We start from the raw sequence: 15,679 nt of genomic DNA on the forward strand, positions 1-15,679 counted from the left end.
TTAAAACAAATTTTAATAAAATTATCCTAATATAAGTAGATCAAATATATTTTAATAAAATTATCTTAATATAAGTAGATCAAATATATTTTAATAAAATTATCCTAATATAAGTAGATTAAAATTATCAAATAGATAATAGAAATTCATAATAGTTCAAGTTATCGTATTTATTTTCCCCAACTTATGGTCTCATACATTTTTAGTTTGTATTCTCACATCAAAATTCAAGAAGCTGACGGATAAAAGATGAATTTATTTATTAAAGTGTTATGTTAAGATGATGTAGTGTAATCTTACGTAATTACACGAAGTATAAATTACAATTTCATCAAAATGTAATCACTAAATAATCATTGGAGTGTGTGTATAGAAATCATAAACATAAATGCCTCCGTGTACATTCAAGGTATCAATACATAAAACATTTCACTAATCTAAATATGTTACTATTTTTTTTTAACTAATTTACTTTCTATAAGAATGTGGAGACCATTAGATGGAGGAATGAAACCGAGAAAACCTGAAATAGAATTTGGGGGTTTAAACAACTCAAAGCTTTTGTGTAACCATGGAACAATTCACAGTGTTATTCATATGATGAATTGATGATCGATTGTAGACTCACGCATTAGTAGTATCACCTAATTTCATCTACTACAAAATTTCATATAAACCCCCAGCATATATCCAAGTAATTTAACCATTACGAAATAGTAAGTGCTACATACTCAAAATACACTATGTAACTAATTATATGGTATATTAATGTCATACACATTATTCATATACTATATCTTATATTTCATTATAAAAATTAACTGAAACCTAAAAAACGAGCTTAAAAGATAACTGAAAATTCGGAACCGATCAGTTAACCGATTAAATAACAATTGCTTTTTAAACTAACCGAAAGAAAGCTTTTTTTTTTTATAATATGGCATAAAAGGACATTGTAAGTACTTCATATTTGATATTATAAATTGAAGTATTAAAAAAAAAACAGGTAGCTTATTTCTCATATGCTTCGCTTATTTTGGTAAATAATTTATTCACTAAATACTTACAACAAAAAAATGAAAGTTTTATTTTTTTCGAAACAGAGCCTAAATATGAGATTTTTAATTTCATGATCTCTTGACCTTTATAATATCAAATTAATTTCTTTTTGATATTTTTTTTGACTCATGTTTACTTACTTTTGAACCTATTGTTAGGAGTTAATCTCATGTTCCATTTTTAATTTTATAAACTTGAATAATAAAATAAATAGCTATGTGTTCAGAATAAATATTAGCAATGAGACATTGTAACACAAAGTACGTATATATCATAATCATGAGAAATAGAATAAATAAGCAATTGGTTCAAAATAAATAGCGTTCCATATAAGAAAATTGTTAACTCTACAATAAAAAAAAAAACAAACTTGATCAAAAGGAAAATCTATCACAATTGTCCAATTATATCTCTTTTGTCTTGGATGCGCGAATAATATAAAGAAAGTTTCGGACTCAAACCGAATTTTAAATCATGTCAACCATGGGACATGGGTAAATAAAATATCAGAAATATTTGAAAACTATAGAATAAGCGAGAATATAACATTTATATGGAACGAACTATTTTAAGATCTACACAAGTTCATCTATGGCTTTGAAATTTTTTACTTGTGACAACTAAGGGCATGTAATTTTTCTAACTAATAATATGGGTATGAGAAAGCCTACATTCGTCCTGTCCCCTCGCCCGTATGACATCCTTGCTTTTAGGAGTCGTTTTTTCCCCTATTATTCGAGACTTTGTAGAGTATTTTAGTCCCGTTAGACTTTGGGAGCAAAATTCATTATCTTTTAGGAATTTTACACTAAATGTCCATCATCCTCTTCCCAATGATCCTATGTATTGTTTTTGCAGAGTCGTCAATACATTAGTTTGACCATGATTTTTGACATATTAATGGTCAAAGTTATAAACGACGTTTGACCCTTGAGAAGTAATGAGAAAGATGTTTATTAAGAAGTGAAGGGAGTATAGATGATGAATTTTTTAACATAACTCATAATGGTATGTTCTACCAAGTGTGGTATGTCGGTTATGTTGGTTAGGAACATCAACTCCGTAAGAGGACTATCTAAAGAGACATTGTCTTATTATCAATCGCCTTGGAAAATTCGAAATAGAAAGGAAGATAATTACGGGTTCCAAAGTTGGCAAAAGGTACTGAACCGAGCATAGGAATGACTTCCTCAGATACAAAGATTCCTTTCGTTCTTAAGCGGAGACAATATACATTGAGGTTATGCTTCGCTAGACAATAAACAAGAGCCAGGGACAATCACTTAATCATGTTGGAATTTATGTGCTGAAACCAGTTTTTAGTAATGACCACCTTTACGTAGAAGCGTCAAGAGCAAAGTCATCCAAGGGGATTAAGGTTCTCATCGTGATAGAGACCAAATGTATCAAGGCCAAACGAAAGACATTATTTACAAAGAAATTTTCACAAATTTATCAAATTATGTATCGTATTATATATTTTGCATGAAACTTTTAAGGACAAGTAATCTTAATTGTAAATAGTCAAAGACTATTTCTATTAAAAATCAATGACGCGTGAGATTATAAGAATAATAACTCTTCAATCCAATTATATCTGTGAATGTTATACAACTGATGATATAGTCAATACCAAATGCCAACATTTTTGTTGCGTTTTTGTGAGGGGAACTGATGATTAATCTCTCCTCATCTAAATCAACTCCCGAATTTTTGTTGCTCTCATTTTGAGCATGGTTTGACTTTTTATTAAATTTAATAGTTTTCTATTACCAGACCATGGTAACTTAAATCAACGTTTCAGCGTTGCCATAAAATACTAACTTTGTAACTCAACGATTTTAAATGATGTCATAAAACTAATAAATGATGTTGCCCCATGCATTCTATGCAATAGAATCACATATATTTATGATTGTTATTTAGAGACTAATCAGTTTGGATTTGATGTTGCGAGAAGTTTATAAGCAGCAAATACTCTAAATTGTAAATATATATAATCAAGGTAAAATTATGTTTAAGAGATTTAACATTTTCTTTGAACACACTATATATAATTATGATAATTGTTGTTTTACGTAACAACATTCAGTTTTACGTAGTTGTTGTAGGTTAAAATAATTTACAAGACTCATAAAGGTCTGTCTTCGTTATTAAGGATTCATTTTGGTGAGCTGCACCATATTTACTAAGAAAGCGTTTTTTATTGAATTAAAAACCAATTTGTGTTTGCAACAATGAAAAAGAAAAGTACATATTATAAATAAATCACTTGATGTTATAAGTACTATTAAATGTCAAATTTTTACGGTAAAAGCACTAATAATTCTTCAATCAACTATACCAACCATGAATTTTTTTCATCAATGATTCAACATAGTTAGACTTTTTTTGTTAACTTAAGAATATATATTTTTACAGATAATTCTAATAGGAGCCCCGTGCATCACACGGGCTTTCCAACTAGTTGGATAATAAAGTAGGATATAAGATGAAACACGAGACAATAGTCCAAGACTAAAGGTCGTCTAAGTCGAGTCGGGTCGGGTAAATTACTTACCATCCAGCCAACCTCAATAGTTTCACGATGTGTTTCACTACTTGATGCTGCAATCCATATTTGTGACATACTTCCACCTTCTTCATTAGCGAAAGGCCTCCAATTATTAATTTTTGCATGTCCTCCTTGTATTTGTCCATCTTGTTCAATAAACACTAGGGCCCACTTTCATACCATCACAACAATAAAATTACAAAAAATAAAAAATATAAATCATAGGCACTGCCTGCCGCACTGGTCAATTGTTATCATTTGATTTTTTAGATACTAGTATATAATTATATACTAGTTTTAATCCCGTGCAAAAAATGCAGAGGTCAATTTTTGGATTATAACATACGAAATCTGTTAGTTAATACAATAGTTAGAGGTATTTAAAACTTTATTACAACTTTTAATTTCTTTTAGTATTGATTGTGTATTTGTTAACATACAATACAAAAGTAAGTCTACAATTATTATTTTCCATATTTATTTAACACAAATTAGTACTATTTCAATCTTATTTATTTATTTACCTTTTTTCATAATATGAGAAATATTTTAATAAAAAATAAATAGATAAATGAGACGGAAGGAGCATGAAGCCTAGTAGCTATTCTAATAACGGCTATTAATCAATAAAATACAACCATCATGGCCTCATACATCCAATAAGTTATAGAAAATTTACTTAAAAAAAAAAAGAAAAGAAAAAAGAATAGTTGAAATAAACTCTAGATATTTCTCTTACTCTCACCCATCCCATCAATTTGTGTACTTTGCCGCACATACATCAAAATTCAAACCCTTCGTTTCTCTCTCTCTTTATCAGCTATCTTTTTATGATTCATCTACTTGATCTCTTTATTCATCTACCCGATCTCATGCAAATTTAAAGTATTTGACTTTAATAATGAGGTCGATTAAAGAGAATAATCGGAAAAATTTCATGTAAGTATGATACAAAGCTTATACTCCGTATTTGGTTCTTGTTATATTCCGTTTCATTTATTTTAAAATTTATATTTTTTCGATTTGAAAAAAAAGTCTTATTTTTATATTATTTTGCGAAAATTTTCAAATCTACTTGTACTATATTGGTTATGTTATATTTGTTTGTATTTATTTTAAAGTTTATATTCTTTCGATTTGAAAAAAAAATCTCTTATTTTTTTTTTACGAAAAATTTCAGATCTTCTTGTAATAGGTTATGTTTACGAAAATTTATAAAATATCATGTCAGTAATTGTATAATGTATAATTTTGTGTAAATTTTTAATTGGTAATTGAATAATAAGAGTAACAAAAGAATAGAAGTGCAATTAATTCTACTAAGATAGCGGCGGTCCCTACATAAAAAAATGGCTTTTTTCATCCCTAAAAAGCAGGAGCCAATGATAGTCCTTTAAAGAATTCGGCTTTTATACTAGGTAGATTTGAGTATAAAAGAGCAAAATCTTTTAAATAATTTCCAATACATAACATAAAACATAGTCATGAGTTAGATTTTGTTTGATTTGTCGAGTACATTATTAAAAATATCAAAATTTTATAATTTTCAAAATGAAATAAGCATCGACAAACGTGTAAAAGACAAATGATAATAATTAACTGAAACAGAGAGAGTATTAGATATGTGGACGGATTTAAAAAAATAACGTGAAGAATTACTCGAGTCATGTATCTATTCAAATTTATGTATAGCCTATAGGCCGGCGGAATGTTGTCAAACTTGTTACGTTTTTTATTTATAAATGAGGTATTTACATGATATTGAAACTCCGTATCATCTTTAATTATAACTAGAGAAAAATAATATATATTTATACAAGAAAAAAAATACCTGATGTACATAATCTGAGTCGTCATTATTCTTTGTCATTAGAGCATCCGAAAAAGGTGGAAATTTTTTATTGAAAGTAGGGCTACCATTTCTTACAATAGGAATGGAACCTTGTGGACATTGGCCATTCTTATGCCATGATTGTGTTATGTCACCTTGTGATTTCAAGCTGCTAGTTGTACCGAAACTGGGTTCAAGCTGCCAAATCACAACAATTAATAATTAAATATATTATCATATGTGTGCCTGCACACAGTACAATGTAGAATGAACTCATGACAGAAACCCAATTATTTTATTTATGCATGCAAGTATTTTGTAATTTAGTAGTTCTACATAACCGTAATATGGATCTCAATCGAGTAATTAAATATATTATACGTGTGCCTGCACACTATACAATGTAGAATGAACTCATAACAGAAATCCAATTGTTTTATTTATGCATGCGAGTATTCTGTAATTTAGTAGTTCTACATAACCGTAATATGGATCTCTGATCGAGTAATTAAATATATTATACGTGTGCCCGCACACTATACAATGTAGAATGAACTCATGACAGAAATCCAATTGTTTTATTTATGCATGCGAGTATTTTATAAGTTAGTAGTTTTACATAACCGTAATATGGATCTCTGATCGAGTAATAGTCACGTTACGAGTAGTATTTATAGAAAGACAAACCTGAATAGTATGATTAAGTAGAAGTGGATGTGAAAAAGCGGGCTACTTATATATGTCCACACAATCTATCACCTCACCATCTTCTGTCAGCAATAGAAATTAGATTAAAACTAGAAATAACGAGACATATCTATAATTAAAATTTTCGGTTGACAATCTTTAGAGAGTTGGTAAATTTTAAATAATGTTGCAAAATTTTCGCCCTAAAAATTACAATGTCTCCCTTATGACAAAAGTAACAATTGTGATTATTTGTGAACTTGTGACTTGTTTTTGAGGTAGGTGGTTCAATCTCTATCATATTTGTCGTCAATTGTCTCGGTTTTTCTAACATATGTACAATTATTTAATTGAAGCTATCATTCGGTGAAAAACTACGAAAATAAACTACGTTTTGATATTACTTAAAAGGTGTATGTACCTTTATTGTTTTTAAAATACCCTTGGAACCTCCATGTATCCTTCTTCCATCACCTAACAAAACGTTAGAAAATAATAATACAGCTATTACAGCAACTAAATACATGCAAACATTGTTTGTCATGACTTAATTTGCTATAATTATAATTTCTTGAAAATGTTAAGAGAACTTTTGTTTGAGTGTAATATAACGATCTTTGCTGAACAAATCGAGGATTTTATATAATACTTTAAAACCTAAGAAAAATTATGGTAATATGATCAACGGTTTTTTAGTATGTAATTAATGAAATAAAATTATATACATTGAACGAAACTATGCAACTATGGTAGTTAATCATATAACATTGAACCTAAAACCTAATATTTGTAAAGGAAAGTAGTATAGTATTTGATATCACAATATCTTCACGATATTATATACTATTTTCGTCCCAGTTAATAGTTTACACTTGCTTTATTTCTCCCTCACGGAATAAAGTAGATGTAAACTATTTACGAAAACAGAGGGAACAATCTCTTTATAAGTAGGTTTATGATTGGGGAAGATTTTACCAAATTTTGTTTGTTAATGTTGTAAACAAGAGTTTGTGTTCATAGTAACTAGTAAGATTGTTGAGGTCTCTTCCCATATGTGTGTGAGGGGCATTGTCCCACATCGGTAGAATAATAGTGAAGAGGCTAGCTTATAAGTTACTGGGCTACTCCTCCTATCACCAATTGGTTTTAGGATAGAACCTCACTTGCTTGTGGGCCGGTTTCATGCACCCAATTCTATAAGCCCGCTGCGGAGGACTCAACAAAGATCACTTTAACACACAAATTATTTATTTAGGTTATTTGGTAATTTTCCAAAACATTGGATCATCAGTTCCTTTTTCCTAATTATTTATTTACCGTTAACTAAAATAATTTATACAAAATAATTAAATTAAAAGAGTACTGTATCTTTTAGCATGTCTCTTCCCATATTTACGTAGAGCCTTTGGAAGCGCTATTGTAGATTTGTAGTGCTCTGGTCTAGATTTTCTTAACTCGGTATTATCTATCTGTTTCATCCATCCATCCAAATTATTTGTTTACCTTTGATTAAAATACCCCTTATAATCAATATAAAAGGTTTGAAACAACCTTATTCCATTTCTTCCCATGAGACACTGGAATATGGAATCGGTATTATCTATCTGTTTCATCCATCCATCCAAATTATTTGTTTACCTTTGATTAAAATACCCCTTATAATCAATATAAAAGGTTTGAAACAACCTTATTCCATTTCTTCCCATGAGACACTGGAATATGGAATCGGTATTATCTATCTGTTTCATCCATCCATCCAAATTATTTGTTTACCTTTGATTAAAATACCCCTTATAATCAATATAAAAGGTTTGAAACAACCTTATTCCATTTCTTCCCATGAGACACTGGAATATGGAATCGGTATTATCTATCTGTTTCATCCATCCATCCAAATTATTTGTTTACCTTTGATTAAAATACCCCTTATAATCAATATAAAAGGTTTGAAACAACCTTATTCCATTTCTTCCCATGAGACACTGGAATATGGAATTGAAATACTCGACCGATAAAAAAAAAAGCAACAATTCACAATGGATATCGGCGAAAATCAATATCCTAGAATTCTTTTACTTTTACAATAAAGTAGAATCCAAATTCAAACAGAACAATAATAATCAAAACTTGTTATTAGATAACCATACTACTAGTAAGTCTTAAGTCTTGATTAAGACAGATATTATCCGTAATATCTATCTTAAGTTCAAGACAGAGTCAAATATTACCACATAAGAGTAATAAAGACAAAAAAATTGGCATTTTTTAGACAACTTGTCATTCCGTTAAATGAAAACATGCTGCCATAATACTTAAGACAACTTTTTTCTATATTGAATCTAAATGAATAAATTATTTAAAACTTCTCGTTAGATATAATGTAAAATTACGTGATACATCCAATGATCCAAGCGATCTATTCGGGACATCCAGGGCCACCATAGAAGACGACTAGCTCATCGCCATCGTTTTCAGATACAGCATAACAATTCCCTTGAGTTTCGAGAATGCTAAGATCATCTGCAGCCGGAGTAACTTCAGGAGCGTCTTCATCATCGACGTAGAACTTTAGTTGTTTCACATAACTAGGATTTTCTTCAGTTGTTCGACCATTTCCCATATGTGTAGGATTCTTGTAGTCGACGCTGTCGACTACTTCACCACCCCATGCTATAACATCGGCATTTTTCGACATCTTTTTGAACAGTTTTGCTGGCCAATATCCTTGTGTTTGTCCATTTATTGTTAACCACCAATTCTTTGACTTCGGATCCTGCACATGCATTCATGGTTCAGGCCAGGACTGTTAAAAACAATACGTAAATTTGCTGAAATTTAAGTATTTGAGAAATTCTACGTTGCAGTCCTTGCAAGCTAGAGGTCAAAGTTACAAGTAGAGCTGGCCATCAGCACAGCCTGACCCGATCCGGCCCGGATCCGACCCGTATTGGCCCGTTATTTATGCAACCCGGTCTGACTCGGCCCAGCCCGGCTTTGGCCCGCCGCTGGCTCTGGCCTGGCCCGGGTCCTAAAATTCCAGACCGGCCAGCCCTTGGCCCGCCATTTTAGCAAAAATAATAAAAATAATAAATAAATTGATAAGGCCCGCTAGCCGGCCCGCCCCTGACCCGCATCGAGCCCTAGCCCGGGTCAAGCATATCCCAGCCCAACCAAGCCCGCCCCTCCCCGGCCCGGCCCGGTCGAAAGAGAAGAACCCGACCCGCCCTTTGGCGCCCGCCCCGAGTACAGGTCTAGTTACAAGTTACAACATAAATTTTAAAAACGCAAGGGTATAGCTTAGAAGACACAAAAAAAAAAAAAAAAAAAAAAAAAAAAAAAAAAAAAAAAAAAAACAAACTCGAGATTAAGAACTTTACCTTTCGCACATCGTATTCGATATCAAATTGAGCTCCACCATAAGTAGAAATATTTGCCAATTTTGCACCAATTGCTAACGTATTGCTAGTTTGTACGAACCCAGGACAATCTAAATTATAGCAACCCGTGCTTTGGTAATTATCATTCTGAAAAATAAAATAAAAAAATATTGTTTTATTTTGAGAATGCATTTCTTTTTTTTTTTTTTTTTTTTGGTGACGAGGGGTTGAATCCCCCCGGGCACATGCAATACCCTGCAAACCACGTGTGCCATGTAAGACATCCTTTAGGATGACAGTGAATCAGAAGACTCCAGAAGGAGTCGAACCCGGGACCTCTCAATTCGTTGCCATTGCAACGCTTTGAGGCACACACACTCCACTACACTCAAGCCACATTTCTAACAATTAGTTTTTTTTAAAAAAAAAAAATTGAAAAATATTCTTACCGTCCAATAAATAAAGATTTTCGAATCACTAGAACCAGTAGATGGAGCCACCTGAAATTGTTTCAAACAAAATTCGTAAAATGATTTCGTAAACAATAGTATACAAGATGAAACACGAGATGAGGGCGATGATCGTCTTAATTACTTACCATCCAGCCAACCTCAATCGTTTCACGATCATTATCGCCGCTTGATGCTGCAATCCATATTTGTGACATACTTCCTCCTTCCTGATTAACGAAAGGCCTCCAATTGTTAATTTTTGCATGTCCTCCTTGTATTTGTCCGTCTCGATCCGCGCTCACTAGAGCCCACTTCAGTTCATCACATTATATTCACAAGAGTGCACAATTGTCATAATTCTGAATACGATTTTTCTAACGTATACCAATTAAACAAATACAAGAAAAAAATATATACCTGATGTTGATAATTTGCATCATTATTATTTTGTAGCATATCAGCAGATGAAAAAGGTGGAAATTGTTTAGGGAAAATAGGCCTATTATTATTTCCCTGCATGAGTTTTCTTACAATAGGAATTGAACCATCTGGACATTGCCCATACTTATGCCAAGACTGTATTAGTAAGTCACCTCGTGATCTAAAACAATTTGTAATTGCATTGAAACTGGGTTCAAGCTGCCAAATCACAACAATAAATATATTATTAACAATCGTATGTCTATGTTTTATCGGGATTTTTTAACATGTGCTTGAGTCCTGACTGAATCTAGGGCACATAATGTAGATCATAAGTAGACCTAGGAAAACTGACCCGCCCCGATAAGGCTGACCCAAGACCCGCAAATGACCCAACCCAAAGTGATCCGATTTAAGTGACCCAAAATGACCTGATTACCCAAATGACACGAAAGGACTTAATTAAGGCAAAATCATGACCCGAAATGACCCAAACGACCCAGATTGACCTGACCCAAAATAACCCGACCTGAACCCGACCCGAATGATCCATTTGCCAGCCCTAATATTATTCATAAGTTAATAATTTACTTTCCTTTTTTTTTCGGATGTAAAGAAATAGTACTACATAGCCAATTTAGACCTGTCAAAATTACTTTTGATGACCCGATCTGCCCGACCCGTTTGATAGATCTAATAGCCATGGTATAAATCTCTGAACGAGAAATGGTTACGCGTTATGAGGAGTATTTATAAAAAGACATACCTGAATAGTATGATTGAGAAGAAGTGGATGTGAAAAAGCAGGCTGCTTAAGTATGTTGACACAATCAATCACCTCACCATCTTCGGTCTGCAATATAACAAATCATTCTTCATAATGTTACTAGTGTCGATCTCACACAATGTGTCCGTCTACAATGAGACGGATTGTTGTTCTAATTACTTTAAGATGTACGTACCTTTATTGTTTTAAGAATAGTCTTCAAACCTCCAAATTGCCTCCCATCACCTAACAAAGCGCTCGAAAATAATATAGCTACTACTACTAATAAACACATGCAAACATTGTTAATCATGACTTAATTTGTTAATTAATATAATTATAATTTGTTTTGCGTTTAATGATCTTTGTTGAACAATAACTGAGCTTTTATTTATAATACTCTGAAACCTAAAAATTTTTATTTTTATGGTAGTCAAATAAAATTATAAATAAACATTGAACGAAATCTATGTAGCTATGGTAGTTAATCATAGAAACTTTGAACCAAAAATTAACCTAATATTTGTAATAAAGGAAAAAATAGTACAATATTATGTAAATAAATCTCTCTTTTAGTAAGTTTATTATTATTTATTATTTTGTATATTTTGTACTATTATTGTAAACTATGCAATGTTTTGGGAAAATTTACCAAATATTTTTGTGGGTTTAATAGTAAGGTGAGGTCCCGCTTTAACCCACAAAATATTCATTTAGCGTATTTGGTAAATTTTCCAAAATATACGAGTACCTCGTTTACTTTAATTTTCTGGTCTCAATCATTTATTTATCTGGTCTCAATCATTTATTTATCTTTAATCATTTATTTGGTAAATTATCCAAAATATTCATCTGTATAATGGAAGATAATCCATCTAATTAATTATGACATGTAATTTATTAACTTGGTAAAATAAACTAGTTTAGAACTTTAGATGATGGATGATGAGGGGCAACACACAAGGGCAGCGTAGTCATTTTGGGACTTAAAAGTTTACTAAATTAGGAAATGTATAGAATTGATTGAAATTTCCAAAACAGAAATATGTATAGAAACGAATGAAATGCATGCAGTTAATGTATTATACAACTTCTTGTATATACAACTTATTTAATGTAGTTGAGCTTTATTATAAAGTTGTCGAGTTCTATTAATAAAATTATAGAGGTATGGTATAAAGTTATTGAGCTTAACAGAATAATTATTAAACTCAATAACTTAGTAAAATAGCTCAATACCTTGAAAAATAGCTCAACAACTTTGTGTAAGAGCTCAACAAATTTGAGCCGGTTGTACAATACTACTATACAACTGGTTATAGAATAATATTTGTGAAATGCATGCAGGAAGTAAACAATAGAGTAAAATCCAAATCCAAAACAAAACAATAATAATCAAAATTTATTATTCAATATGTTGTGTATGATTATGTGATACACCGACGACCATACATAATTAGTAACCATGGTAGTTTAAGCTCATTTGCGACATCCAGGGCCGCCATAGAAGACGACTAGCTCATCGCCATCATTTTCGGACACAGAATAGCAATTTCCTTGAGTTTCGAGAATATCAAGATCATCCGCGGCTGGAGTAATTACAGGAGTTTCATCATCATCAACGTAGAACTTAATTTGTTTCACGTAACTTGCACCAGTACTTGTACGTCCGTTCCCCATTTGTGTAGGAGTCTTGTAGTCCGCGGTGTCGACTACTTCACCTCCCCATCCGATAACATCAGCATTTTTCGACATTTTTTTGAACAATTTTGCTGGCCAATATCCTTGTGATTTTCCATTTATTGTTAATCACCAATTCTTTGAGTTACGGTCCTACACATGTAAAACCCATAACCATCGATCACTCATTTGGAAATTTTTCAGCTCCATTCAATTCAATTCAGACAGTTTCAGTTCAAAAAAACAGGGTTTTAGCTCTTTTAAAACACAATGTACCGTGGTGAATAACATTCGGAAAATAATTTAAGAATTTTACCTTTCGCACATTGTACTCGATATCAAATTGTGCACCATGATAAGTAGAAATTTTCCCCAATTTCGCGCCGAGTGCCAAGGAACGGCTAGTTTGTACGAACCCTGGACAATCTAAATTATAGCATCCCGTACGGTTGTAATTGTCATTCTGAAAAAGAAAATACTCGTTAAATCAAATAGGAGGAGATACCTTAGACTTTATCTGTTTTTATTTGTTTTTGAGTATATGTTTAATTTTTTTGAGCTTATTAAATTTTATAAGTTATATTTTAATTTTTTCCATCAAAAATCAAATTTAACTGAACTTATATGTAATGTTGAGTTATATTGTAATTTTTTGAGCTTATTAATGTTTAAATAAATGAACTCGGAAATTTTATAATAAAACTCATAATTTTTAAAACAAAACTCAAAAACTTTATTTTAATGCTCAAAAATTATACAACTGGTGGTAGTATATCTGATTTTTGATAACTATCCCGACCATATTTTCTTAATATTATTGTTAAGTCATTAAGAAATTCAAGAAAACTTACGGTCCAGTAAATAAATATTTTTGGATCACTTGAAGCAGTAGATGGAGCCACCTGAAATTATTCCAAACAAAAGCAATTTTAATATACGAGAGGTCGTGGGTAAATTATCGCACCACCGTTGTCTTTCGAAGAGAGATTACTCTGTTTTATTTTTCGTGTTCCATCTTAAATCCAATTGTTTATACTTTATGTCTTGTATTCCATATCATTTATTTATTGTACATTTAGATAATGTTGGTCGTGTCAGAAGGATAACCAATAGAATGAATTGAAGATCGTCTAAGTCGGGTCAAGTAATACGCTACTTAATTACTTACCATCCAGCCAGCCTCAATAGTTTCACGATCAGTAGCACACCACTTTCTGCTGCAATCCATATTTGTGACATACTTCCACCCTTCGCATTGACGAAAGGTTTCCAATTATTAATTTTTGCATGTCCTCCTTGTATTTGTCCATCTCGATTGGCACTCACTAGAGCCCACTTCATTCCATCACATTATAATCACAAAAATTTAAAAATTAAGTTATGTATACGAGACACCTTTCAATCCGCTATAACATAACTAATTCATTAATTTGAACTCTTTATAAGGACAAATTTGAAAAAAAAAATGTAAATAATCACTCGAGTCGTCAATGGGTTAGTACGTTTAAATTGTCACGCTTGATTTATTAAACTCATTATTTTCACGTTAAAATAATTTGTAGTTATTTTATATTGTGAGAAAATAGCAGTCGATATGGATGACATGAAATTGAAACTTAGGATCATCCTGTATCGTACGTAACTAGAAAAAAATACCTACCTGATGTTGAAAATTTAGATTTTCATCGTCGTTTTGTTGCGCATGTGCAGATGAAAAAGGTGGAAATTTTTTTGGGAAAACAGGCCTACTATTTGCCTGTAGATTTCTTACAATAGGAATTGAACCTTGTGGACATTCACCATTGTTATGCCATGATTGTATTATGACATCTTGTGATCTCAAACTACTTGTACTGAAACTTGGTTCAAGCTGCAAAATCACAACAATAAATATATTATTAATAATCGTATGTTGATGTTTTATCGGGATTTTTTAACGTGTGCCTTACTGTCCTGACCTAGGGCACACAAATTTATAGAATGAACTCATAAAGGAAATCCAATCGTTTTAATTACGCATACGACTATTTTATAAGTTAGTAGTTCTACATAACCGTGGTATGAATCTCATATCGAGTAATTGTCACGTTACGAGTAGTATTTATAGAAAGGCAAACCTGAATGGTATGATTAAGAAGAAGTGGATGTGAAAAAGCAGGCTGCTTATATATGTCCACACAATCTATCACTTCACCATCTTCAGTCTGCAATATATAGATTATAGATCATTCTTCATATTGTTATTTGTAATATATTCGCTCGTCGTCTCTAAATATATATGTTCTATATACTTCATAATGTTACTAGTCTAGATTCCGCGCAATATATGAATGGTATATACAAAATTTTAGTTTTATTTTAATTACTTCAAGGTGATACCTTTATTGTTTTAAGAATACCCTTCAAACCTCCAAATTGCCTCCCATCACCTAACAAAACGTTCGAAAATAATATAGCTACTACAAGTAAGTAGATGCAAACATCGTTCGTCATGATTTTGTTGTAATCTTTGGATATTGGTAATTGAGAGAAAAATATTAAGAGAAAAAACTTTGTTCAAGTGTAAACGAACGTTCATGTAACTTTACTAGCTTGATGATCTTTGCTGAATAAACTGAGGCTTTTATAATACTTCAAAACCTAATTAAGAATATTTGTAGCATCATGATAATCAAAAGACTTTTAGTATGTAATCGAATAAATTTGTAAAATCATTGAACGAGGTTCATTTAAGTATGCTAATTAATCATATTATTCCTCTATCTTAATTATTTGTTTGCTATTTCAAGATGATCAAATAACTTTTAGTATGTAATCAAATAAAATTATAAAACATTGAACGGAATCCATGTA

The 15,679-nt window shown here is 31.4% G+C and overlaps 2 protein-coding genes across 2 annotated transcripts; both read right to left on the reverse strand.

The window, feature by feature from the left end:
• Nucleotides 1-8,146: 8,146 nt before the first annotated feature.
• LOC141594637 (protein neprosin-like) lies at nt 8,147-12,901 on the reverse strand. The gene is made up of 8 exons (XM_074414642.1): nt 12,637-12,901; nt 11,343-11,428; nt 11,147-11,233; nt 10,378-10,599; nt 10,107-10,271; nt 9,958-10,008; nt 9,509-9,655; nt 8,147-8,904 (listed from the first exon to the last, which is right to left on the reverse strand). Exons 1-8 carry the CDS (start codon nt 12,899-12,901, stop codon nt 8,548-8,550), a joined length of 1,380 nt encoding a protein of 459 aa, XP_074270743.1. The 3' UTR covers nt 8,147-8,547.
• Nucleotides 12,902-12,955: 54 nt separating this feature from the next.
• On the reverse strand, nt 12,956-15,319 carry LOC141594638 (protein neprosin-like). Its single transcript, XM_074414643.1, has 7 exons — nt 15,206-15,319; nt 14,944-15,030; nt 14,487-14,696; nt 14,021-14,161; nt 13,678-13,728; nt 13,143-13,289; nt 12,956-12,979 (listed from the first exon to the last, which is right to left on the reverse strand). Exons 1-7 carry the CDS (start codon nt 15,317-15,319, stop codon nt 12,956-12,958), a joined length of 774 nt encoding a protein of 257 aa, XP_074270744.1.
• Nucleotides 15,320-15,679: the final 360 nt, after the last annotated feature.

This window comes from Silene latifolia, chromosome 8 (assembly GCF_048544455.1).
Source record: "Silene latifolia isolate original U9 population chromosome 8, ASM4854445v1, whole genome shotgun sequence".
NCBI lineage: Eukaryota > Viridiplantae > Streptophyta > Magnoliopsida > Caryophyllales > Caryophyllaceae > Silene > Silene latifolia.

Coding starts and splice junctions, on each gene's coding strand:
- LOC141594637 (XM_074414642.1), bottom strand. CDS start 12,901: ATGTCGAAAAATGCTGATGTTATCGGATGGGGAGGTGAAGTAGTCGAC. Junction 9,656..9,957: donor AAATCTTTATTTATTGGACG/GTAAGAATATTT, acceptor TTTATTTTTCAG/AATGATAATTACCAAAGCAC. Junction 8,905..9,508: donor TCGAATACGATGTGCGAAAG/GTAAAGTTCTTA, acceptor ATGCATGTGCAG/GATCCGAAGTCAAAGAATTG.
- LOC141594638 (XM_074414643.1), bottom strand. CDS start 15,319: ATGACGAACGATGTTTGCATCTACTTACTTGTAGTAGCTATATTATTT. Junction 15,031..15,205: donor GTATTCTTAAAACAATAAAG/GTATCACCTTGA, acceptor TATATATTGCAG/ACTGAAGATGGTGAAGTGAT. Junction 14,697..14,943: donor TTCTTAATCATACCATTCAG/GTTTGCCTTTCT, acceptor GTGATTTTGCAG/CTTGAACCAAGTTTCAGTAC.